Source organism: Lagenorhynchus albirostris, chromosome 2 (genome assembly GCF_949774975.1).
Source record: "Lagenorhynchus albirostris chromosome 2, mLagAlb1.1, whole genome shotgun sequence".
NCBI classification, from domain to species: Eukaryota; Metazoa; Chordata; class Mammalia; order Artiodactyla; family Delphinidae; genus Lagenorhynchus; species Lagenorhynchus albirostris.
This window is the reverse complement of record NC_083096.1, coordinates 80,287,198-80,311,542: the sequence shown is the minus strand read 5'-3', so window position 1 is coordinate 80,311,542 and position 24,345 is coordinate 80,287,198. Positions and strand designations below refer to the sequence as shown.

General features: G+C 39.3%; 1 protein-coding gene across 2 annotated transcripts in view; it reads left to right on the top strand.

The window, feature by feature from the left end:
* The window catches only part of LOC132514455 (flavin-containing monooxygenase 5-like), a 63,513-nt gene that overhangs the window by 26,416 nt on the left and 12,752 nt on the right, over positions 1-24,345 (top strand). For both annotated transcript variants that reach the window (XM_060139155.1, XM_060139157.1), the window contains 4 exons: positions 8,176-8,353; positions 18,762-18,950; positions 20,883-21,045; positions 22,597-22,739. In XM_060139155.1, coding sequence (XP_059995138.1) covers positions 8,219-8,353; positions 18,762-18,950; positions 20,883-21,045; positions 22,597-22,739 — 630 coding nt within the window. In that variant the 5' untranslated portion in view covers positions 8,176-8,218. The remainder of the gene's footprint in view (positions 1-8,175; positions 8,354-18,761; positions 18,951-20,882; positions 21,046-22,596; positions 22,740-24,345) is intronic.

The following is a 24,345-nucleotide window of genomic DNA, read 5'->3' as shown; positions in this document are numbered from 1 at the left end:
GATATACCTAATATCAAGGATGACAGAGGCAACATCGCTATAGATGCCACATACATGAAAAAAATAATATGAGGATTCATGAACAACTTTATGTCAATAAAGTTGACAACCTAGAAGAAATGGGCAACTTTTTAGGAAAACACAACTTACAGAAATTTTGAATAATCCTGTATCTTTTAATGAAATTAAATCCATAATTTATAACATTGCAACAACAAAAGCACCAGATCCAGATGGCTACCCTGGTAAATTCTACCAAACTTTTAAGGAAAAAGATAAACAATTCTACACAAAATCTTTCAGAGAGGCCAGCATAACCTTGATATCAAAATCTATCAAGGACATTACAAGAAAAAAAAAATTACAGATAGTATCCCTCAAAAATACAGGTGGAAAAACAATCCAAATGACATAGCTGGCTTAACACTTAAAAAGTCATTCAATATAATTTTAACAATGTGATCATTTTAAAAGATACAGAAAAAGCATTTTATAAAATTCAAAACCCATTCATAATAAAAACTTAGTTGACTAAGAATAGAGAGAAACTTCCTCAATTTGATAAGATTATTTACCTAGGGCTTCCCTGGTGGCGCAGTGGCTGAGAGTCCGCCTGCCGATGCAGGTAACATGGGTTTGTGCCCCGGTCTGGGAAGATCCCACATGCCGCGGAGCGGCTAGGCCCATGAGCCATGGCCGCTGAGCCTGCGCATCTGGAGCCTGTGCTCTGCAATGGGAGAGGCCACAACAGTGAGAGGCCCGTGTACTGCAGAAAAAAAAAAAAAAAGATATTTACCTAAAACATACAAATAATATCACAGTTAATGGTGACATAGTGTATGCTTCGCCCTAACAAGACAAGGATATCTGTTATCACCACTTCTATTCAACATTGTATTGGAGTTCCTGCCAGTGCAATAAGGAGAGAACAAAAAATGTAAAAATTGGAAAGGAAATAGTAAAACTGTCTTTATTCATAAATGACATGATTGTGTACATAGAATATCCAAGGAATGTACAAACTACTAGAAGTAATAAGTGAATTAAGCAAGGCCATGTGATACAAAGTCAATATACAAGTATCAGCTGTATTTCTTTATACTTGCAGCAAACAATTGAAATATGAAAATGTAAAAATAATACCATTTACAATAGGATTTAAAACATAATAAGGTACACAGGACTAAATAAAATGCATAGGGTTCTACAGTGAAAATTGTAAGACAGGAGAAATCAAAGAAGACCTAACGAAAGAAGAAAGAGCCTATTTCACAGAGGAAGATTTAATTGTTATGATGTCACTTCTCCCCAGATGGTCTATACATTCAATGCGATCCTAATCAAAATCCTAGCAGGCTTTTTTGGTAGAAATTGATAGGCTAATTTAAAAATTTAAATGTAATTGCAAAAAAACCTAGAATCATCAAAATCATCTTTAAAATGAGCATAAAGATGGAAGATTTATGCTACCAATTTTCAAATTGATTTTACTATCAAGGTAAGTAATTAATACACTATGGTATAGGCATAAGGATAAACAAATAGACCAATGGAACAGAATAGAGTCCAGATATAGGCTCACACATACACTGTTACTTGACCAATGGAAAAGACACCAATGCAATTCTAGGGGAAAGAAAGACCTTAGAATAAATGGTGTTGGAAGAACACAGCATCCAGATAGAAAAAAAAATAAACCTTGACTCTTACACTCATACCACTCACAAAAATTAATTTCAAATGGATTGCAGGGGACTTCCCTGGTGGTCCAGTGGTAAGCAATGGCCTTCCAATTCAGGGGATGCGGGTTTGATCCCTGGTCAGGGAACTAAGATCCCACATGCTGTGGAGGAACTACACTCGAATGCCGCAACTACTGCGATCGCAGGCCTCAATGAGAGAGCCTGCGTGCCTCAGACTACAGAGCCCACACACCCTGGAGCCCAAGCACCACAACTAGAGAGAGAAAACCCACACGTCACAACTAAAGAGAAGCTCGCATGCCACAACAAACAGCCCGTGCCGCAAGGAAAAGATCCCACATGGGATCTCGTATGCCACAGCTAAGACCAGATGCAGCCAAAAAATAAAAAATAAATTTTTAAAAAATGGATTGCAGATCTAAATGTGAAATCTAAGTTATAAATCTTCTAGCTGGAAACACAGGAGACTATATGAGCATGGTGTGGCAAATATTTCTTATAAAAGAGCAAAAAGTACTAACCATAAAGGAAGAAAAGATAAAATAGATTTCATCCAAATTTAAAACTTCTGCTCATCAAAAAACACAATTAAGAAAGTGAGGAACTTCCATGGTTGTGCAGTGGTTAAGAATCCGCCTGCCAATGCAGGGGACACAGGTTCCTGCCCTGGTCTGGGAAGATTCCACATGCTGCAGAGCAACTAAGCCCGTGCGCCACAACTACTGAGCCTGTGCTCTAGAGGCCGCAAGCCACAACCACTGAGCCTATGTGCCACAACTACTGAGGCTACATGCCTAGAGCCCGTGCTCCTCAACAAGAAAAGCCACCGCAATAAGAAGCCCACACACCGCAATGAAGAGAAGCCCCTGCTCGCTGCAACTAGAGAAAGCCCGCGCACAGCAACGAAGACCAAACACAGCCAAAAATAAATAAATAAATAAATAAATATTTTGAAATACATCTGCAAAGGATTTGTAACCAGATAGTACAAAGAACTCTTAAAACTCAATAATAAGACCACTCAGCTTTCAAAAACGGGCAAAACATTTTCACAAACACTTTGCAAAGAAGATATACAAATGGCCAAGAAATTAAATGGAAAGATATTCAGCATCATTAGTCATCAGGGAAATTCAAATCAAAAACACCATGAGAGGGGCTTCCCTGGTGGCGCAGTGGTTGAGAGTCCGCCTGCTGATGCAGGGGACACGGGTTCGTGCCCTGGTCCGGGAAGATCACACATGCCGCGGAGCGGCTGGGCCCGTGAGCCATGGCCGCTGGGCTTGCGCGTCCGGAGCCTGTGCTCCGCAGCGGGAGAGGCCATAGCAGTGAGAGGCCCGCATACCGCAAAAAAAAACAAAAGAAAAAACACACACCATGAGATAATACCACACACCCACAAGAATGACGAACAGTACCAAGTGCTGAGAGGCTATGAAGCTACTGGAGCTTTTATATTGCAGGTGAGTGTATAAAATGGCACAACCTCTTTTGAAAACTTTTTGGCAGTTGCAACTGAAGTTAAACCTACCCTATGACCAAGCAATTGCACTCTTAGGCACACAAGAAAAATGAGAGCAGACGTCCACAAAAAGAACTTGTTCAAGAATAAAACACCTTCATTACACCAAAAAGTGGAAATAATCCAAATATTCATCAATAGGAGAATGGATAAACAAATTATAGATTCATACAAATAAAAATAGCAACCTACTGATACACGCAACTACCTGGATAAATCTTAAAATCACTACATTGTGTAACGATTCCAAGCACAGAGAGTATATACTATATAATTGTATTTATATGAAGTTTGAGAACAAATAAAAGCATCAGATGTTAACTAGACTTATTTTGGTTATCATTTCACAATATACAAATATTCAGATGCACAAGTGTTGCACACCTGAAACTAATATGTTACATGTCAATTATACCTCAGTAATAAAAAACAAACAAAAAGAAAAGGAAACAATGTTTACCTCTGGAGGTGGATATTGGCTGGGAATGTGCACAAGAAAACTCTCTGTATGACACCTCTGCTCCACATCCATCATTACAGTCATTCTACCTCTGAACCATACCTAGAATCATCTTCTTCTCATGATCTCCCCTGTCCTCACCCTAGGACAAGTCTCAACTGTCTCTGATGTGCAGGCCACAAGGACCCTGTGCCTGAAGAGTGAATGGGAGGACAAGAGCCCCCAGAGACTCATCAGATATGAGTGCTGTTCTTCTCAATGTGAATGAGCCATTACCACAAAACTTCCATTCCTACTGATCCAGAATTTTAACTGATTTTCTTTTGAGCTTCATTTGGTTTTTACAATATTTCTAGTGCCTTAACCATAAAAAATGACATTGGTTCTATGGGAAAATGTGTTCTGATTTTCAACAATTGATTAGAATTGTTAAAATTGATTAACTTTTTAGAACCCAGTCATTTCTTCATTGGAGATTTTCCTCTTCTTTTTATGGTATTTTTAAGTATCTCTAAATCTATTTAGTGGGTTTATATTCTGTATTTCCAATCATCTTTGAAAATCACAAAGGGCAGACTCTTCCATTACTTGTGTTTGTGTGTTAGAGCATGGCTTGCAGCACTGGATGCACAGGAAGCACAGCTAAAATGGAGCAGGACCCTATGGTCCTCCCCCCACCCCCCATGTCCTCTGCCTGCCTTTTGTCCGTAGAAAAACTTTAGTCAAAGTTGAGCCTGTATATACTCACTTGCAAATTTGCAGTTAGCCTAAACAGAGAGAAAATTTGAGTCAAGGTTTAAAACATTTTACAAGTAATTTTAAAACAACATAAAACATATTTGCCAAGTTTAAAAGTAATTAATTACAAAACACAATTAAAGTAGTGGAGCAGGGCTTCCCTGTGGCACAGTGGATGAGAATCCGCCTGCCAATACAGGGGACACAGGTTCGATCCCTGGTCTCGGAAGATCCCACAGGCTGCGGAGCAACTAAGCCCTGTGTGCTACAACCACTGAGCCTGTGCTCTAGAGCCCGCAAGCCACATCTACTGAGCCCATGTGCTGCAACTACTGAAGCCCACGTGCCTAGAGCCAGTACTCCACTACAAGGGAAGCCACCGCAATGAGAACCCTGCGCACCGCAACAAAGAGTAGCCCCAAATCATGGCAGCTAGAGAAAGCCCATGTGCAGAGACAAAGACCCAACAAAGCCAAAAATAAATAAATAAAATAAGTTTATTAAAAAAAAGTAGTAGAACATTAAAATTATATTTTAAAATACTAAGTTTTAAAAGTAATTCTTGTATTGTTCTGAAATTCTAAAACCGATTCAGTAGGGAGATATTAATATTCAGTTTATAAAAGTATTCATCAGTTTTCCTATAACTAGGCATCTCTAGTACATTCAGAATTATCCTGTTTACAAGTAATTCATTTATAAGTTAAACTTCCAATATGTAAAAGGGTTGCATTAAAACACTTTTCAGAATTTTATTTTTAAAAGTACTATTATAATATAAGTTCACATTTATAACTGAAAACTTTTATGAAAGTTATCAGTCTAAAAAGTTACAGGTCCAAATAATATTGATACTAATATCAATTAGGGTTGTCTTAACTGCTGTAAAAAGCAAAATTAAAAATTCTATAGCATAAACAAAATAGCAATTTACTTATCTCTCATGTAAGAGTCCAAGATTGATAGATCCAGACTAGAATATCCAGTCATTTAGGGCCCCAATCTGATAGTGGACCTACTTCAATACATAGTTCCCAAACATCTCTCTGTTATCATTATTCTAGGCTACAGGAAACCATTGCCTTTTAAATGGGTTAGACAGAACTTAGTGAGAACTTAGTCATATGGCCACGTGCAGCTGCAAGGGAAACTGGGAAATACTGTTGCTATTTGGGCAGCCCCATCCCAGCTACAGTCCTATAATTCTGTAATATGAGGAAAACAGATTTTAATGAAGAGCTAGCATTGTCTGACACCCCTCCAGCCACTAGAATTCTGTGTTCATCCTTCTCCTGATATGCTCATCCCCACCCCAAGGGAGACAACTCCAAATTCCATCCAGGTCCTACATCCAGCTCAGATTCTGGGATCTCTGGGTGACTTGCAATCATCTCCCTCAGACTCAGATTGGCTTTTTGTGGTCCAGCAGCTCATTAACTCAAAGGAAGTCACTAACTTCTCCAACACCCAATAACCCATGGTGTAATAGAAACAGGATGATTATATGAGAACTTCTTGTTCTTTAGTATTCAGTGGCCCTTCTGCTGCCATAAATCTTGGGGAGAGATAAGACAAGAGGTTAATATTTTTGAAATCTTAAGGGAGAGGCATTTAGGCAACTGGAAAAAAAACCCTGCTTTTTCTTTCTACGAGAAAGTAGCATTAGACAGAAGAAAAGATATTTGGTGACAAAAGACATTCTATTTCATGGTATTTGACGGTGAGGACACTAGTTAAATAAGGGATTTCTGGAGAAAAGTGAGAAGAGAATCCAGAACAAAAGTAAATAGTAGCTTTTTTTTTTAAAGAAAAATACGAACTTTTTGATTAGCTTGTCTTAAGATGACTATTGAGAGATTAATGACATTTTGATAATAAGAACCATATCAAAAAGACAGAACCACATCAAAACACAAAAACACTTTAATTACTGAGAAATATATATAACTCCATCCTTAAGCTTCTTTCCCTTTATTCTCTCATTAGCTATGTTGATGTCATGTGTTCCCCACTGTGTGTGTGATTATGTGTGTGTGTGTGTGCATGTGTGTGTGTGTTCATATAATTCAGACCATATTTTGAACAGGAGACTTCTTGATGGAGCCAAATGATTTCCCAAACCAAAGATCTATTTTTAAACACATTTTAAAGTAGTTGAAATAAGGCAACAGCTAAAAGCAGTTCAACTAAAGTGTAAACTGTAAAGGCAGGTGCTAGGCAAAGAAAGGGGATGCAATAGAGAGCTGAGAAATGGACAAAGGACTTGTGGCTAAAAAAGACGTAAAAATATCCTCATAAAGGAGCAGTATATATAGTGATTGAAGCCAGACTGCCAGGTGTACCTTCCTGCCTTTCCACTTACTTGCAAAAGATGTAGTTGATAGTACGTTCTTCTTGGGGTTGCTGAGAGGATTACATGTGTCCATTCCCATTGTATCTTTTGTACCATATAAGGTAAACCCTTGAGAAATAGTGATTGGTCCGGGAAGGATACTTTTGGGGTGATGTTAGTAAGTCAAAACCCAATGCTGGAATTATTGGCATCAAATCATTCAGCAAGGTTGACTCAGGGAGTAGTATGAGGTGCACAAAGATGCATGGCATCTGTCACAACCCAGCTCTCCCAGAACCCCTTACACCTGTCAAAATAGACTCCTGGGTTGAATAAGCCCTGATTCTGACCTAGTGTATGAAATCCTATATCCATTACATTGGTCTTTTCCGAATAATTTGAAAATTTTGTTACATTTTAAAAGTGTAATCACATGGGTAGCTGTGTGTTTGTAATCACACAGATAGCTGAGTCAGGAAAGTTCTTTTTTACAGTATTTTTATTTTTTTGAAATTATCTGTTTGTGTATCAGTCTTTTCTACTAAACTATAAGCTCATTTAAGTAGGACATTTAATCCCCTCACTCCCCACTGTACCCCAGCACCCAGCTCAGTGCATGGGTATTTTAAAGTAAATTTCTTCCCGTAGCACGGAACCAAAGATCCGATTTGTGGGGTTGGGGGTTGGCTTGGAGAGGTGGACGAGGGGCCGGGATGTGTTCTGACAGATCTCCTGAAAGACAGATGTTCTCCGCTTAAGCTTTTGAGCAAGACTTGCTTGGGGTTGTTGGTGACAGTTTCCCTTCACCAGTAGGAGTCTGTCACTATAAGACAACACCAGGAAGTTAAAGTGAATGGGAAGGGCGGGTGATGGAGATTCCGGCCCCTAGGGTCTCCCCTGAGAGTAGCTGAGAGTGCGGGCAACTGCAGGTGAAAAACAGAGAGGTCATAGGGTTAATTATTTCTGCCCAGAGCAGGTTTGGCCCACGTTTTCTCCCCTCTGTGGGGATAATGGGCGCTGCTGAGTGGGCGGTGTGTTGGCTGAAAGGAGGTGGAGCTGAACAGCCCCTCCACATTGGCTATTGCTGCTGTTTGTACTTTGTTGTTTTACATTTCTTTGCAAAGAGCTGAAAGTGCAGTGCCCTCCAGATCGCAGCTGAAGGATCTGCCAGTGTTGGGGCAAAGGCAGCGAGGTCGGGTACCACAGCAGAGCTCTCAGCTCTGGGTCTCAGCTCTGGGTCTTCCAGGCACAGGGCTCACCCATCCAAGGTAGTAGTTCCCGGTGGTCCATGAGGACACTGGAATCTGGGTTCCCCAAAGGCACCTGCTGCTGCAGAATTTATCTAAATGCCACGTTCAAGCTCTTCTTTGAAAGGTATTAACTGATGTGTGCTTTCTGTCTTTTGTCATCCTTTCTTTAGGACAGGTTACACTGACCCAGCCCGGTGAAGATCTCTGGAGACCATGACCAAGAAAAGAATTGCTGTGATTGGGGGAGGAGTGAGTGGGCTCACGTCTATCAAGTGCTGCCTGGAAGAAGGCTTGGAGCCTGTCTGCTTTGAAGGGACTGATGACATCGGAGGGCTGTGGCGGTTTCAGGTAAATCTTTTTCCTTAATACTTGGAACTCTCGCTGTAACTAGGTGCATAAGATATTTTACCTCGTGTCAGGAAGTATGATGGGCTTCACAGTGATTAAACCTGCCAGACTTCAACCTGCTGACCTCCTCTCAGCAGCCATCACCTCAGGTTCTATGCAGGTTCCTCTTTCCCTACGCTGGCAGCAAAATGGGACGCAGGTATCACTCGTTCTGTCCTTTACTGATGTCTGTGAAAATGGCACAGAGATCATTTTCATTTACAGATCTTCCTTGATTTACAATGAGGTTACATCTTGATAAGCCCATCGTAAATTGAAAATATCCTGTTACAAATGTATTTAATGCACCTAATCTACCTCACACCATAGCTGAGCCTAGCCTACCTTAAACGTGCTCAAAACACTTACGTTAGCCTACAGTCAGGCAAAATCATCTCACACAAAGCCTATTTTATAATAAAGTGTCGAATAGCTCATGTAATTTATTGAATGCTGTAGTGAACATGAAAAACAGAATGGTTGTTTGGGTGCAGAATGGTTGTAAGTCTATCAGTTGTTTACCCTCCTGATCCTTCCAGCTGACTGGAAGCTGCCACTGCCCAGCATCACCGGAGTATGTTACAAAATATCGCTAACCCAGGAAAAGATCAAAATTCGAAGTGTGGTTTCTATGGAATGTGTATTGCTTTTGAACCATTGTAAAGTCAAAAAATCACAAGTTGGGCACTGTCTGTAATGAGTTTTGCCGCTATCCATAAAAGGGTAACAATCTTGGTGGGGGGGTGTAGCAGAATGGCAGGCATGTAAATTGGTTGCTCTTGGTCTGCGTTCATCGGTAAGTGATCTAGAATACTGCTTACAACTCCTTCCAGGAATCCCCCTTTTCAATCTCTTCTAACCTTACTGTTTTTTTTTCTTTTCTTTCTTACCTTCCTTCCTTCGTTGCTTCCTTCCTTCTTTACTTTAAACAATTCTCTAATGATTCTAGTGCTTGAATAGGATATAAAATCTGGCTGCCTTCCTTGCTTTGCACTTTTCCTTCACTTGAGAAATCAAAGCAGTAGTCCCGTCTTCAGAGAAGGGCAGAGGGCACCTGCAACTGGGTTTTCTTGTCCTTGCACAGACTCAGTTTTACAGTTGAGTTGCTTTAATATGCACACCGAGTCCTGCAACTTGCTACTAACAGTTAAGGTATCTTCTTACTTAAATGATAGTTAAGCTTATTATATGTCAAAGAATATCACCCTCCTTAACTGATCTCCAAAGCAATATCCATTGGGTTTGCTTCTCAACTCACTTTTTAAGCCAGTGAATGGTAGTAAGGTGTCCAGATTTGTTTCATATTTCACAAAACGAACACGGTGCTGGCCAGCTACTTAAAAGTGGTTTCATTCGTTCATAGCATTCCTTAGTAGAACAGCAGTACAGTTGTTTTGCATCTGGGCTCCGTCTTGGGGACTAACTCTATTTGACAATCGTCCCTATTCGGATCTAGGGTGGATACTCCTTAGCACACCATGCATGCCTCGGTCATAATCAGTCTTGGGCATGGCTGAAAAGACTGTTAATTAATATTTTGTAATAAATAGGAAATTTTACTTTTGAAATCCAGCCACAGCATGGTGTAGAGGTTAAGAGCATGTCTGGGTTCAAATCCTACTGTGACCTTGGGGAAAACCATTAACCCTCTCTGTACCTCTGTGTTGTCATCTTTAAGAAGGAGATAATATTGGCACCCACTTCATAGTTATTGTGGGGATTAAGTGAATGAATACTCATGTCATCACTAATAACAGTGGCACAATAATTGCTAAACATCAGTTATTATTCAGTTGGCCTAGAGTGTGGCCCACACATTTGGTGTCTGGTAAGCATCCTAGCCAGGTCTGGCAACTACTGACCAGGCATGAAATTAGTGAAGGGTCCACCATCCTACCTGATTATCAGGTTTTACTTCCAAAGTGGTTTAAACTTCCTCTCTGTTAAAGACCCAATTTGGAGTGTTTTCTGATTATACTCTTGGCAAAACTTCAGCACCTCATAAACTGCTTTCTTGAAAATAAATAAGCTATATTTCATCATAATGCTCTGACTGCTGTTAAGACAGACCACATCTGTGTCTATTACATTATATATAACATACATATATTTTACATAGATTATAAATGCACACACAAACACCACTATATTTCTAGAGCCACGGGGGATGCCTGGCATGTATTAGGCACCAAATATATTTACATTTTATAAATGAATCCTAGAGAAGCAAAATATCTTGGGTGGCTGCTTAGAATGCTTGTGAAATAGAGACCTTCATTCTCACATATTCCACAGTTACACAGTTGTGGAGCCTAATTGCAGATTAAACATGTTTTACATGCTGATGCTGGTTTCCTCAAGAATTGCCTCAGATCTGCTTTTCTGTGACCCCCTTGCTTCTTATTTGGAGCCTTCCTCTCCCCCATCCTACCCCCCTAAATTTTCTGTAATTCATTGGGGGTTTCATATATAGGATCGTCCCAAGCACTTTGGAATGCCACCATTGCTACCGGGTGTCCAGTAAGCCACTGGCAACTCAGGGCTTCCATTTTCTCTTTCTTGTAACAGGTCTCAGGGACTCAATATAAATTTCTTTCTTCTTGATCTCCTCATTAATGTTAGACCAGACTGATGGTGAAAAGTCGGTAGTAATGTGAGACATATCACTTTAATTTTCATACTGCAATATTACTTTATGAACGAAATAGCTTAAAATGATAAATCTCTTATGAAATGCTGAGGTTTTAATGAGCATGTATTGCTTGAAAATAATTTTTAATATTCTTTAGTCAATCTGAATTTTAAAAATCCTTAAAGCATACCAAAGCAGTGCTTCTCCAACTTTAATGTGCACATGAATCACTGGAGCTTTTGCTGAAGTGTACATTCCGATTCATTAATCTGGGGTGGTGCCAAGATTCTATATTTCAGGCAAAGCCCCAGGTGATGTTGATGCTGCTGATCTGATAACTACAGTTCACGTAGTGAGGTTCTAAAGTGTATATGTGATACAAAGATAGCACATGGATACAATATAATGTAAGATGGGCATATTTAGAACATTTTAATTTAAAATATGAAATTAAGTAATAAACACCCTTAGTTGAATAGGTGTTTAATTCTTAAATATCAACCCCCCCCCAAAAAAAAAGACAACTGAATGGATACAAAAATACTTAAAAGAGGGTAACTGTAGAGCAGTGGCTGTCAGCTTTGGCTGCAACACTGAACAATCACCTGGGGAACTTTAACAAACTTTAACAAATACTGATATCAGTCCATCCAGATTCTGGTTTTATTGGCCTGGGGTGTCAATAAAGCTCTCCACTAGCTATTTCTAATGTGCAGCCAACATGGAAACCTTTGCCCTTCAGCTTTTACCCCAGCTTTCCCAGGTGATAAATGAGGATCACATTGCGTGTTGAAAACAAAATCGATAACAGTTCATTGAACAAACATTTCTGAAGCTCAGACTTTGTTAGATGGTGTGGAGACACAGAGTTATATAACTTCTTGCCACTGCCCTCAGGCATTCTGCAGTTTAGCTAAGGATGTGTGGAGAAAAGACTTCTGAGGTGGATGGGATAAATTCTGGTGCCCTGAGCTTTCCGGGGCCACCACACGACCTCTTACCAGCAGATCTCAACCTTGTCTACACATTAGAGAAGGAGCAATTAAAACAGGGTCCCTGGGCTTCCCTGGTGGCGCAGTGGTTGAGAGTCTGCCTGCCGATGCAGGGGACGCGGGTTCGTGCCCCGGTTCGGAAAGATCCCACATGCCGCGGAGCGGCTGGGCCCGTAAGCCATGGCCGCTGAGCCTGCGCATCCGCAGCCTGTGTTCCGCAGCGGGAGAGGCCACAACAATGAGAGGCCCGCGTACTGGAAAAAAAAATAAAAAACAAAAAAAACAGGGTCTCTGGGAGTAAGGACCAGGCATTAGTATTTTAGAGTTCCCCAGATGAGTCCAGTGTGAGTACAACGCTGAGAACAACAGTCCTAAGACAGCTTCTGTCCCACGGGATTCTGAGAGTCTGTCAAAGGAACAGAAGATCCACACTGTTCTCACTCCTCCCACTGAAGGGGAGTCATTTTTCTCCTTTCTTCTGCCCTTACTATTGCCTCCAGTCCCTTCAGTTCCAATTATACTACCCTACGTCCCTGGTTCTCTCTTTTCTCATATGAACTTCCTACTCAATGCGAGTCATGTGCTTAGGCAGGAAATAGAATCAAGATACATCTGTAGAGGGCAGATTATTCGCCGATGGTAGGAAAAACTAAAATGCAGGAGCAGAAGCTGCTTCTTCCACTCACTGACCCAGTACTGCTCTGCCCTCACTCTCTTTTGTAAAGCGGTGAGTTGACAGTAATGAACCCTACGTAGGGTCCAATCAGGTGTTTAGAAGGGCTTGAAGGTTTTTGTTGACACACAATAACACTTTTTTGCCTTAGTTACTTGAAAAAGAATACAAATATATGATTATTGTCACAGGAGTAAGATCTGTGATTCATTTAGCTCAGTGACCCCAACATACCTGCTGTGGAAAGCATGACTCCAATCTTTGTACTAAATTTTGAACCCTTGGAAAACAGGGACAGACTTGTATTTTTTAGCATTAATATAGTGTTTTTATTACAGAGAGACTTTAGAAATATCTACTGAATGAATGAATGAAGTCAAATTTGATAGGAATGTGTCTACTCTTGCCCCCTCAAACATCTTGGTTCCAAAAGGACCCTACCACTCATTAATTTAATTTTTTTTGAAAAAACGTGCTATGTACAAACAACATGTTTAAGTAAACTTTGAATTTTAGAACTGTGTTAGATTTACAGAATTATTAGGAAGATAGTACAGAGTTCCCATATACCCCATGCCCAGATATTATTAATATCTTACATTAGTATGCTACATTTGTCCTAATTAATGAACCAGTATTGATACATTATTATTAGTTGAAGTCCATGCTTTATTCAGATTTACTTAGGTTTTTCCCTAACGGCCATTTCCTGTTCCAGGTGTTCCCATCCAGAACACCACGATGCATGTAGTTGTCATGTCTCCTTAGGCTCCTTTGGATGTGACAATTTCTCAGACTTTCCTTGTTTTTGATGACTCTGACAGTTTTGAGGATTACTGGTTAGGTATTTTATAAAATGTCCCTCAGCTGGGATTTGTCTGATGTTTTCATCATGGTTAGACTGGGGTTATGAATTTTGGGGAGGAAGGCCTTAGAGGTAGGGTGCTGTTCTCATCACATCGTATCAATGGTACACACTATCAAACTTATCACACCGACTGATGTTAACCTTGATGACCTGGCTTGAGATGGTGTTTATCAGGGTTTGCCACTTTAAAGTTGCTCCTTTTTTTCTCCCTTGTCATACTATACTCTTTGCAAGAAAGTCACTAGTCACAGTCCACACGTAAGGACAAAGTTGGCTATTCTAGGCCTTTTTTTCTTTCCACATAAATTTTAGAATCAGTTTGTCAATATCTACAAAATAGCTAGCTTAGATGTTGATTGGGATTGTGTTGAATCTACAGATCAAGTTGGGAAAACTGATATCTTAACAATACTGAGTCTTCCAATCTATGAGCACAGCATATCTTTCCATTTATTCATATCTCTGTTTTTCTTCTTCTGTGTTTTATGGTACCTGCATATAAGCCTCATACATATTTTGTTAGATTTTTACCGAAGCACTTAATTTGGGGGGAGTGTTATTATAAATGGTACTGTTTTTTTAATTTCAAAGTCCAATTTTTCATTTCTGGTATATAGGAAAGTAAGTGACTTTTGTATATTAACCTTGTATCTTGCAACCCTGCTATAATTGCTTATCAGTTCCAGGAATTTTTATTTTTAAATCTTTGAGATTTTCTACACAGACAGTCATATCATCTGTAAAAAAAATCATTTTATTTATTCCTTCCCAATCTGTATACTTTTATTTCCTTTCTTATCTTATTACATTAGTTAGGATTTCTAGTGCAGTGTTGAATAGAAGTTGTAAGAGAGGATATCCTTGCCTTGTGCTCAATTTTATGGGAGGGAAATTGTCCATTTTCTCACTATTAAGTATGCTGTTAGCTGCAGGTATTTTGTAGATGTTCCTTATTAAATTGAAGATGTTTCCCTCTATTCCTAGTTTGTTGAAGTTTTTTATCATCAAGTTGTAGTATAAACAACATTTCTACAAAAATAAAAGAAAAAATCCTACCTCCTTAATAAATCAATTTGTTTTTCCTACTTTGAAGTTTTATTGATTTGAAATAATTAAAATATACTCTATAACAGGGGAGAGATTATACAATGTGTAATTATATAAATATGGGTAGACATAGGTATACAATTGCCCTAGGCATACATAATATTATATATTTGGTGATTAGAATGTGACCTTAATTTTGTAATATTACTTTTTCCACTTAAAGTTATAGGCCATTTTCAGTGTTCCTATACAGATTTCAAAATCATAGTTTTAAGTATCTCCAAATTCAATCACTATAATTCACTCATTAATTCATTTCAAAGCATTTATTAAGCATCCACTATGTATGAGGTACTGTCTTGATGACAGAGGTGCAAAAAGTAAGACACAAATCCTACGTTCGGGTACCTCACAGTCATAGAAACAAATGCAGAATATCGCGTGTTCTAATTTGCCTTGATGGCAATCTGAGCAGAGAGTTTTGGCAGCTTGGAGGTTGAATGGGGCATTTAACTCAGTGGAGAGGACAAGAAATATTTCTCCAAAGAAGTGACATTTGATGTGACTCTTGAATGATAGATAGGAATTTTCCAAATGAAGAAGCAGTACTATACTGTTACAAAAGTTTAAAGTTGTGAAAGAGTCTGGAATGTTTCAACAACGATTTAATGACTCAGAAGCTTGAAATTAATTGAGGAGAGCACTAAGTGAAGATACAAAGGTGGATTGGGATAGATTGTGAAATATACTGAGTTTCAAAATAAGAAATTTGCTTTTCCAAATGGAATCAGTAGAGCCCATTAAGCAGTGGGTTGACAGGATCTGCTTTGAATTTAGCAGGATACTTAAGGAGTGGTGTAGAAGGTAAATTCTTCATCATATTGAGATACCATAATTTACTAAACCCTTTTCCTATTGGGGGAGGGGGGCATTTTAAGTGGTTTCTAATTAATAGATATTTTAAATACTATAAAATGAATATATCTATGCATTTGATTTTATATTACTTTGCAATTTTCCTTACAGCAAATTTTTGTGAATAAGATAAAAATATCTTATTCAACTGTTTTTGTAATAAATTTTGATGTATTTCATTAGTTTGTTATGCATTTTGTGAAATTTATTTCCTTTTTCTATATGTACCTTTCTCAGTATAATTCAATGTACATCTATTAAATATCTACTACGTGCTATTTATAATTTTATATGCTGTGGGAAAGAGCATGAATACAAGTCAAGGGGCCTACAATCTAGTTGGGGAGATAAAGAATAGACTCTAAGACATTATGGAGGTCTTTGAATCCTAAGCTGAAAAATATAAACTAGAGAAAATGGGGCAGCATCTAAAATTTTAATTAGGGCAGAGATACAACCATACCCTAGAAAGAACACTTTGGTTGAAATAGGTAGGATAGATTAGAAGAGACCTGTAGAAACATTATTAGCAGCCAAAGGGAATGAGATCTTGAAGTATGGGGCAGAGAAATGGGAATGATCTATTCAGGATTCTGAAATTGAAAAATTCCTCTCTAAAAATGGGAGGAAAATCATCTCTAATGTGGGCAAAACCAAGGAACACTCTCCTTTGTGGCCATTCAATGTTCAGTAACATCCATATATCTTTTTCTGGAATAAAAAGAGAAGAGGGGGCCCAAATTGGTTAAGGTAATTTTCCATAATCAAAACAATTTTTAAAAAATTCTAGTAGAGTTGAAAAGTTATCATTTATGATATCTCAGTGAGAGGCTAACATAACAATCTGGGTAGATATGGCGCTATTTTATGTGATCACTACAACACCCCCATGAGGTAGTTATTAGAAGTTTTTGAGGAAGCAAAGAAGTTAACCTTGATGGGGAAAGAACAGTGAACTAGGGTTTGATATCAGCTAGAGCAATGCTTCTCAGCTTTCAGATGCATCTGAATCACTTGAGGATTTTGTTAAAAGGCAGATTCCAATTCAGTAGGTCTGGGATGGGGCCTAAGATTCTGCATTTCTAACAATCTTCCAAGTGATGCCCCTGCTGCTAGTCCACAGATCGTACTTTAGGTAGCAAGGATCTGGAGCAGTGGTTCTCAAATTACAGTGTATTTTGTTGGGCATTAAATGGTTCTGAGACCAATTCCAGTGTGTGTATGTGGGTGGCGGGTGGTCCTCAGACACCAGCAAACAATTCTCAAACACTAGCAGGATGTCCAAGAATTCAACTCAATTGTGATCCCTATCTACACAGAGACAGCGTCAGATTCCACAGATTGAGGGCTCAGTCCTACAAGACTTCACCCTCGACTCCACTTCAGACACCAGTCATAAGCCCTGGTTATTACCTGGGCTTCTGAACAACCACCTACAGATTGGAGGTTCCAACAACCCCCTCCTGGGATTTGGACTTCAGTTGCCATTCTCAAGTCCAGGTTGTTACCTATACTTCTGACCAACCGAGTATAAATCAGAAATTCCCACGAACCCCTCCCCCATTGGGTTTGATTAATTTGCTAGAGCAGCTACAGAATACAGGAAACCCATTTACTCACTAGGTAACTGGTTTGTTATAAAAGAATATAATTTAGGAACAGGCAAATGAAAGAGATACATAGGGAAAAGGACACTGAGCTTCCATGCCCTCTCCAGGCACACCGCTCTCCCCTAGTCTCTTCGGTTCACCATCCTGGGAGCTCCCTGAACCCCACTCTTTTGGGTTTTTATGGAGACTTTATGACATAGGCATGATTGATTAAATCATTGGGCATTGGCTATTGATTCAACTTCCAGCCCCTGTCGCCTCCCCAGAGGTCAGGGGATAGGCAACTGAAAGTTACAACCCTCTAATCACAGTGTTTGCTCCATTGGTAACCAGCCCACAACCTTAGTTGCTTTCTAAAGGTCACCATATTAACATAACAATAGACACTTGTATCACTCTCAACAGTTAGGAAATTAGGAGAGTATTGGGAGCTCTGAGCCAGGAACTGTGGAAAAAGACCATATATGAGAATATATTTTGACCATCTGGATAACCAAATATATATTTCTTATAAATCACAATATTGCAGCATTTAGCTTATTTCATTTTTATGTTATAAATAATGCTGTCATTCACATCCTTAAACATAAATCTTTGTCTACAATGCTGAATCTTTCTTTAAAAGGCTAAGTTGCAAGGGTTTCATATTCTTGTCACATTGCTGTCCAGAAAATATTGTACTAAGATCTCATTTCACCTCATTTTTGCTAACACTGAGTAATTGTCTTTGTAATTAGTAAAAACGAGGTAAAATGGGAACACTTAGTGGACAGAATGTAAGTTAGTACAGTGTTTCCTGGAGAACAATGTGGCAAGTGTATGAAACTCTTGAAACTTCCCTAGGCTTTGAAATATATATACTATTTAAAAGACTCAGATGGGGAGTTCTTACTTGGAGTCTTACGTCATGTCAATCAGGTGACAGCTGGGACTGGATGTGTGCTATGACCTCCCTGCTCACATATTTAGAACGTCAGTTGGGATAACTAGACCTTCTGGGGGCTGGCTGCACATCTCTCTATCCCAAACATGCTCTTCATGTGGCTAGCTCAGGCTTCCTCACAGGATCGTGGTCTCAGGGTAGCTGGACTTCTTACGTGGCTGATGACTTCCACCAGAGCAAGTTTTCTAAGAGACCCAGACAGAAGCTGCAAGACTACCTATCACTTAGTCTTGGAAGCCGTTCAGTATCATTCCAACTGCATGCTGTTGGTCAAAAGCAAGCCATGAAGACAACTTAGATTCAAGGGGAAGAGACTGCACGAGGGCACAAATACTGGGAGATGTGAAGGGTTGTGGGGAGGGGACTTTTTTCTTTTTTTTTTTTGCTGTACGCGGGCCTCTCACTGTTGTGGTCTCTCCCGTTGCGGAGCACAGGCTCCGGACACGCAGGCCTAGTGGCCATGGCTCACGGGCCCAGCTGTTCCGCGGCATGTGGGATCTTCCCGGACCGGGACACGAACCCGTGTCCCCTGCATCGGCAGGCAGACTCTCAACCATTGCGCCACCAGGGAAGCCCGGGACTTTTTAAATTGGCATTTCTTTCAGAAAACATTATCAAATGTTTGTTGGCTGTTTATAAACCATGACCTTAATTCTCAAGTTGCCATGAATGCTTTTTACTTACTGCAGGAAGAACCTGAAGAAGGGAGGGCCAGTATTTACAAGTCAGTGGTCATCAACACTTCTAAGGAGATGATGTGCTTCAGTGACTACCCCATCCCAGATCACTATCCTAACTTCATGCACAACTCCCAGGTCCTGGAGTATTTCAGGATGTATGCCAAAGAATTTGACCTTCTAAAGTACATTCGATTTAAGGTAGGGAATTTCGTGGGTATCTCTGTGTTTTGAGTTGTCAAGTAAATGAATAACTGGTCTTATTTACCAGTGCTTAGATTGGTTTGATATGCTCATGTATCTATTCTATCCAGAATCCACTCTTTGTCTTCCCTGTGTCTCAAAATATTCATGGAAAGGTCCCTCTTCTATGTATTTTGACTGCAGATCCAGGAAGCCACCTTCATTTCATTGCCTTCATTCTATATCATTTGATTACAATAAAACAATGAGGGGAACTGACAGGTATGGGAACTTTAAAACCTTCTGTTTCCACAACTTGCTGCTTAGCCCTTTTATACTTTCTGAAGTACTTTCCAGTGCATTATTTATGTGATCACAACAACCCAGTGAAGTAGGTATTGAAAAGTTACGAGGAAGCAAATAAGTTAACTCTGGCATAGAGGGAGGAACATTGAATTGGGAAGCAAAAACTTGAGTTCTAGTCTTTGCTCTACCACTAATCAACTTGTGACTTCAGACAAGTAAGTTCCTCAACGTTGATGTATCTTAAGTTTATTTGTAAAACAAGATGCCTGTACTAGATCACTTCACTGGTTCCTTCCTGCTGTAAAGTCTTCTGTGATATTCCTATCATTCTAAAGCATGACCATAAAAGAATCAATACTCTGACAGCTGGCAAAAAGCCCAAATCTTCTACCTTCTGATCATTCTACTAAATCATGACTCTTTCTCTTTAACAACAAAATTAAAATGGCAATATCCAGTGACGACTTCCAAAGTCAATCATTTACAGCCTACTGGTGCTTCTCTTCACTTCTTTAAACACTTATTGAAGAGGTTTGTTACCATACTAAACACTGAAGACACAAAAACAAAAAAAATTAGTGATTTCACAGTCTAGTTATAGAGATAGAAAAATGAAGAGAAATTTCATTGTAAATATAATTATTAAAAATGAAGAGTTAGTGATAAATGCCACAGAAATCTATACATTGCAGCTCAGAGGAGGGTTGCTTAACCCATCAGGGCATGAGGCATCAGGCACCAGGAAGGTTTTCTTAGAGGAGATAATACCAAGCTAAATGTTGAAGGGTGAGTATCTCCAAATGAAGAAAGAATAAAAGGATGATCCAGGCAGAAGCACCAGCCTGTGTAAAAGTAAGAACATGATCGAGAGGAACAATAAATAGTATAGGATGGCTCGGGTATACAAGAGGGGTATCTCTATTAGTCAACCAAGACATTAGGGTCATAAACCCAGAAGCACATAGAACACATTCTTTATGTTTCCTTAAGCTGGGTAGAGTAACCCATATTTATTACTATTTTTTAAAGCTAAAAATTGTGCCACTGACTATCCCATCTCACACCTTCTTTCTTTATAGTTACTTGTAAAATGGGCATTTATGGGAGTCAGAGAGGTTCATTTACATAAAATATGAGCCACTGAGATGTTTCTCTACTCTATTAGGAAAGGGAGCCCTCTAGCTCAGTCACAAGTTTAAGGCCAGACAGTGAGAACAGGACTTGCGGTAAGAAGGCATCAGAGGGTCTCAGGATGTCTGGGGGTATGGGGAGGAATAGGCATTTCGTGCATGGAGTGTCTCAGAAGCACAAGAGAAGCCCAAACTTTATTCAAGTATCACATTGCCCTAGGGTATGGTCCAGAGAACTAGTAATTTGCACTTTTCTAGAAGCAGTGGAGAGTGCAACATTAGTCTGCCAACTCTGTTTTATTTAGCTTGCCTCATGGAAGTTTTCTCACTCTGACCACAGCCCCAAACAAAAAAGTTCTGATTTGTGGAGTATGAAAATGAAATACCCCTGCATGAGGCCTGTTAGGCGGTATCAGCCCTTTGTTTACCCTCTGCAAGGAGAGTCCTGTCAGGGAAGATGTCCACTATATGGGCTGTGGTTATAGTGCCCTGTGGCTACCCCTTTACTTTTCAGACCACCGTGTGCAGTGTGAAGAAACAGCCTGATTTCTCCACTTCAGGCCAATGGGAGGTGGTCACGGTATCTGAAGGGAAAAAGGAGGTGAATGTCTTCGAAGGAGTTATGGTTTGCACTGGCCATCACACCAATGCTCACTTACCCTTGGAAAGCTTCCCTGGTAAGTAGCCTACAAGGAAGGAAGACACTTGAACTATGCCTGTGACCTGATCCCTAAAGAATGGGAGGAATGTGGTCTGAGTGATGCCTATCTTGGGATGAAATAAAGCTTATCCTAATTCTGCATATTCTTCTGAAAGGTGATGGGGTAACTTGTATTAACGCTATTTAGGATGTAGAGATACCAGTAATTTGGGGGACTAGAGGAAAATTAGAAGGCTCTATATTTAGTTTTACAATAATTTTAGTTTTTTAAGGATAGAAGTTGATCTGCATTAGATTGAATGAGGGAATTTTTCTTTTTTAATTTCTATTGGAGTATAGTTGATTTATAATGTTGTGTTAGTTTCTGCTGTACAGCAAAGTGAGTCAGTTATTCATATAAATATATCCACTCGTTTTTAGATTCTCTTCTCATATAGGTCATTACAGAGTACTGAGAAGAGTTCCCTGTGCTATACAGTAGGTATTTATCAGTTACCTATTTTATATATAGTAGTGTGTATATGTCAATCCCAGTCTACCAGTTAATCCCTCCCCCACACCTTTCCCCCCTGGTAACCATAAGTTTGTTTTCTACATCTGTGAGTCTATTTCTGTTTTTTAAATAAGTTCATTTGTACCATATTTTTAGATTCCACATATAAGCAATATCATATGATATTTGTCTTTCTCTGACTTACTTCACTCAGTATGACAATCTCTAGGTCCATCCATGTTGCTGCAAATGACATTATTTCATTCTTTTTTATGGCTGAGTAATATTCTATTGTATATATTTACCACATCTTCTTTAACCTGAATGAGGGCTTTTTTAGCAATCGAGGAAATAAACAGAAATTTGAGTTTCTAAGGAAGAAAATAAAGCTTAAAGAAAGAGTTTAATTACAGTGTTTGGCCTGGATTTTCATTCTGAGAGGAAAAAAGCACTCTATGTATAGTTTAGTGTATATAAGAACATATATACTCCAATTAGAATGGAAGTAGGTATTTACAGATGATGAAAAGAGGGGGTGAGGGATGGGCAAAATAGGTGAAGGGGATTAAGAGATAGAAGCTACCAGTTATAAAATAAAAGTCACAGGGTTGTAATATACAGCACAAGGAATATAATCAAAAGACTGTAATATCATAATAACTTTGTATATTGCATAATCTATATAAATATCAAGTTACTATGTTGTACATCAGAAACTGATATAATATTATAAGTCAACTACACTTCAATTAAAAAAAATAAAGAGGGTGAAAAGACAAAAGAGAATGGAGGTTTTCTGAAGCAGTTTGGATTTCTGAGCCCACGGGTCTAAAATGCTAACAGATCCTGAGTTAAGCAGACTACTTATGAAAAGGAAATCACAAGGTTCCACTCTGAGGTGATGGGAAAAGAAAACAGGCAAAAATATTCAGAAAGGCAACAGTGCACCTGAGTAAAAGGAGAACATACAGAGAATATATGCATAAACTCTACACACTGCAAAAAAAAATGAATGATTTAACAAATGATATCAGATAAACCATCACCCAGTAATAATTTTCCCTTCTCTTGCAGGAATTGAGAAGTTCAAAGGACAGTACTTCCATAGTCGAGATTATAAGAATCCAGAGAGTTTCACTGGAAAGAGAGTCATTATAATTGGCATTGGGAATTCTGGAAGCGATCTGGCTGTGGAAGTTAGCCACACAGCCAAGCAGGTTTGAATTAGTAAATTATTTACTTTTCTTCACCAAGGAAGCTGCAGGTGGACCCAGCAGAGTGTATGGATACCTGCACACAGCCCATCAGTGCCAATGGCAAATGCAGGGCTTGGTTTCACTGCCTCAGTTGGCAACATTATGACTGATGATGTGATGGAGACAAGGTTACAAGTTAGATTCCCATCATTCACTTGGCCTCACACTAAGGAATTTGGTCATGATCACAAACTGTGCTCATAATCTCACTCAGCTGTCTCTTCAGAGTGTGCCTCTGGCTTTTAAGAAGACCAAGTGATTGCTGGGAGAGCTTGTTAGAATGCAGCATTCAGAGTGTGGATCACCTGTTGGCCAGCAGAAGTGCTATGCTCTTATCTGAGGGAAAGTGTACTCAGTCATTGAAATCTTTTAACTCATAGGATGTTTGGGGAATTTTCCTCTTCATTCTTCTTCACTCCCCAAATGGAAAACAGAAGCAGTCTAATCCTTCTAAAGACAACACAGATATCAGTATGAAAAGCATCCACATTGTAGCACAGGCAAGCAGCTCTCCCCAGCCTTTGCATACAATTAGGTAACACAGAATAACATTTACTCTAAAGGAATTTCTATGTCCTTGAGGTTGTTTGGTTTCCTAATTTGTTTTTTGTATCATAGCTTTTTTAAAAAAATAAATTTATTTATTTTAGTATTTATTTATTTATTTATTTATTTTGGCTGTGTTGGGTCTTTGTTGCTGCACACGGGCTTTCTCTCTAGTTGTGGTGAGCGGGGGCTACTCTTCGTTGCAGTGTGCAGGCTTCTCATTTCGGTGTCTTCTCTTGTTGCAGAGCACGGGCTCTAGCCACATGGGCTTCAGTAGTTGCGGCACGTGGGCTCAGTAGTTGTGGCCCATGGGCTTAGTTGCTCCGTGGCATGTGGAATATTCCTGGACTAGGGCTCGAACCCGTGTCCCCTACGTTGGCAGGCGGATTCTTAAACACTGGGCCACCAGGGAAGCCCTGTATCATAACTTTTGAACTGGGAAAAAAGTATCTTCATTATAAATTCCTAGAAACAGACATCACTAATATATTTTGTTATGCATGTCTTTATTGAATCATAATTTTGTTGGCAATAGGTAAATGCCTGGTTGTTCTTCAGTAACTTTAACTAAGCTGTGCTTCTCCACAAATTGTTTTTAAATTATTTTTAAAAATAGAAGTTTAATGCCACAACTTTGTTAAATGAACTTTACCCACAAACTCCATTCAGTAACACTTCCCAGGTCTATCCTCATCTATCCCCACAAAACTGATTTCATATATTACTCCATGAATTAATTCAACAAGCATTTATTAGGAAATAGGTATATAAACAATAAAGGGTAAAAATGTGTGTGGGTGCTATGATAAAAGAATGTACCAGGTATGTGGTGGGGACCGAAGGCATGAGCTTTCTTTAATACCATTGGCTTGTTAAATGGTCAGCTGTAGAGGAGCTGGGCCTTACAAGCACTGAGGAATTGTAAATTGCCAAAGAACAAGGCAGCAAGAGCCGGTGTAGGTAAGGTGGTTGTGTCTGAGAAAGCTTTGTGACGTATGTATTTTTGTCACTATTTTATACA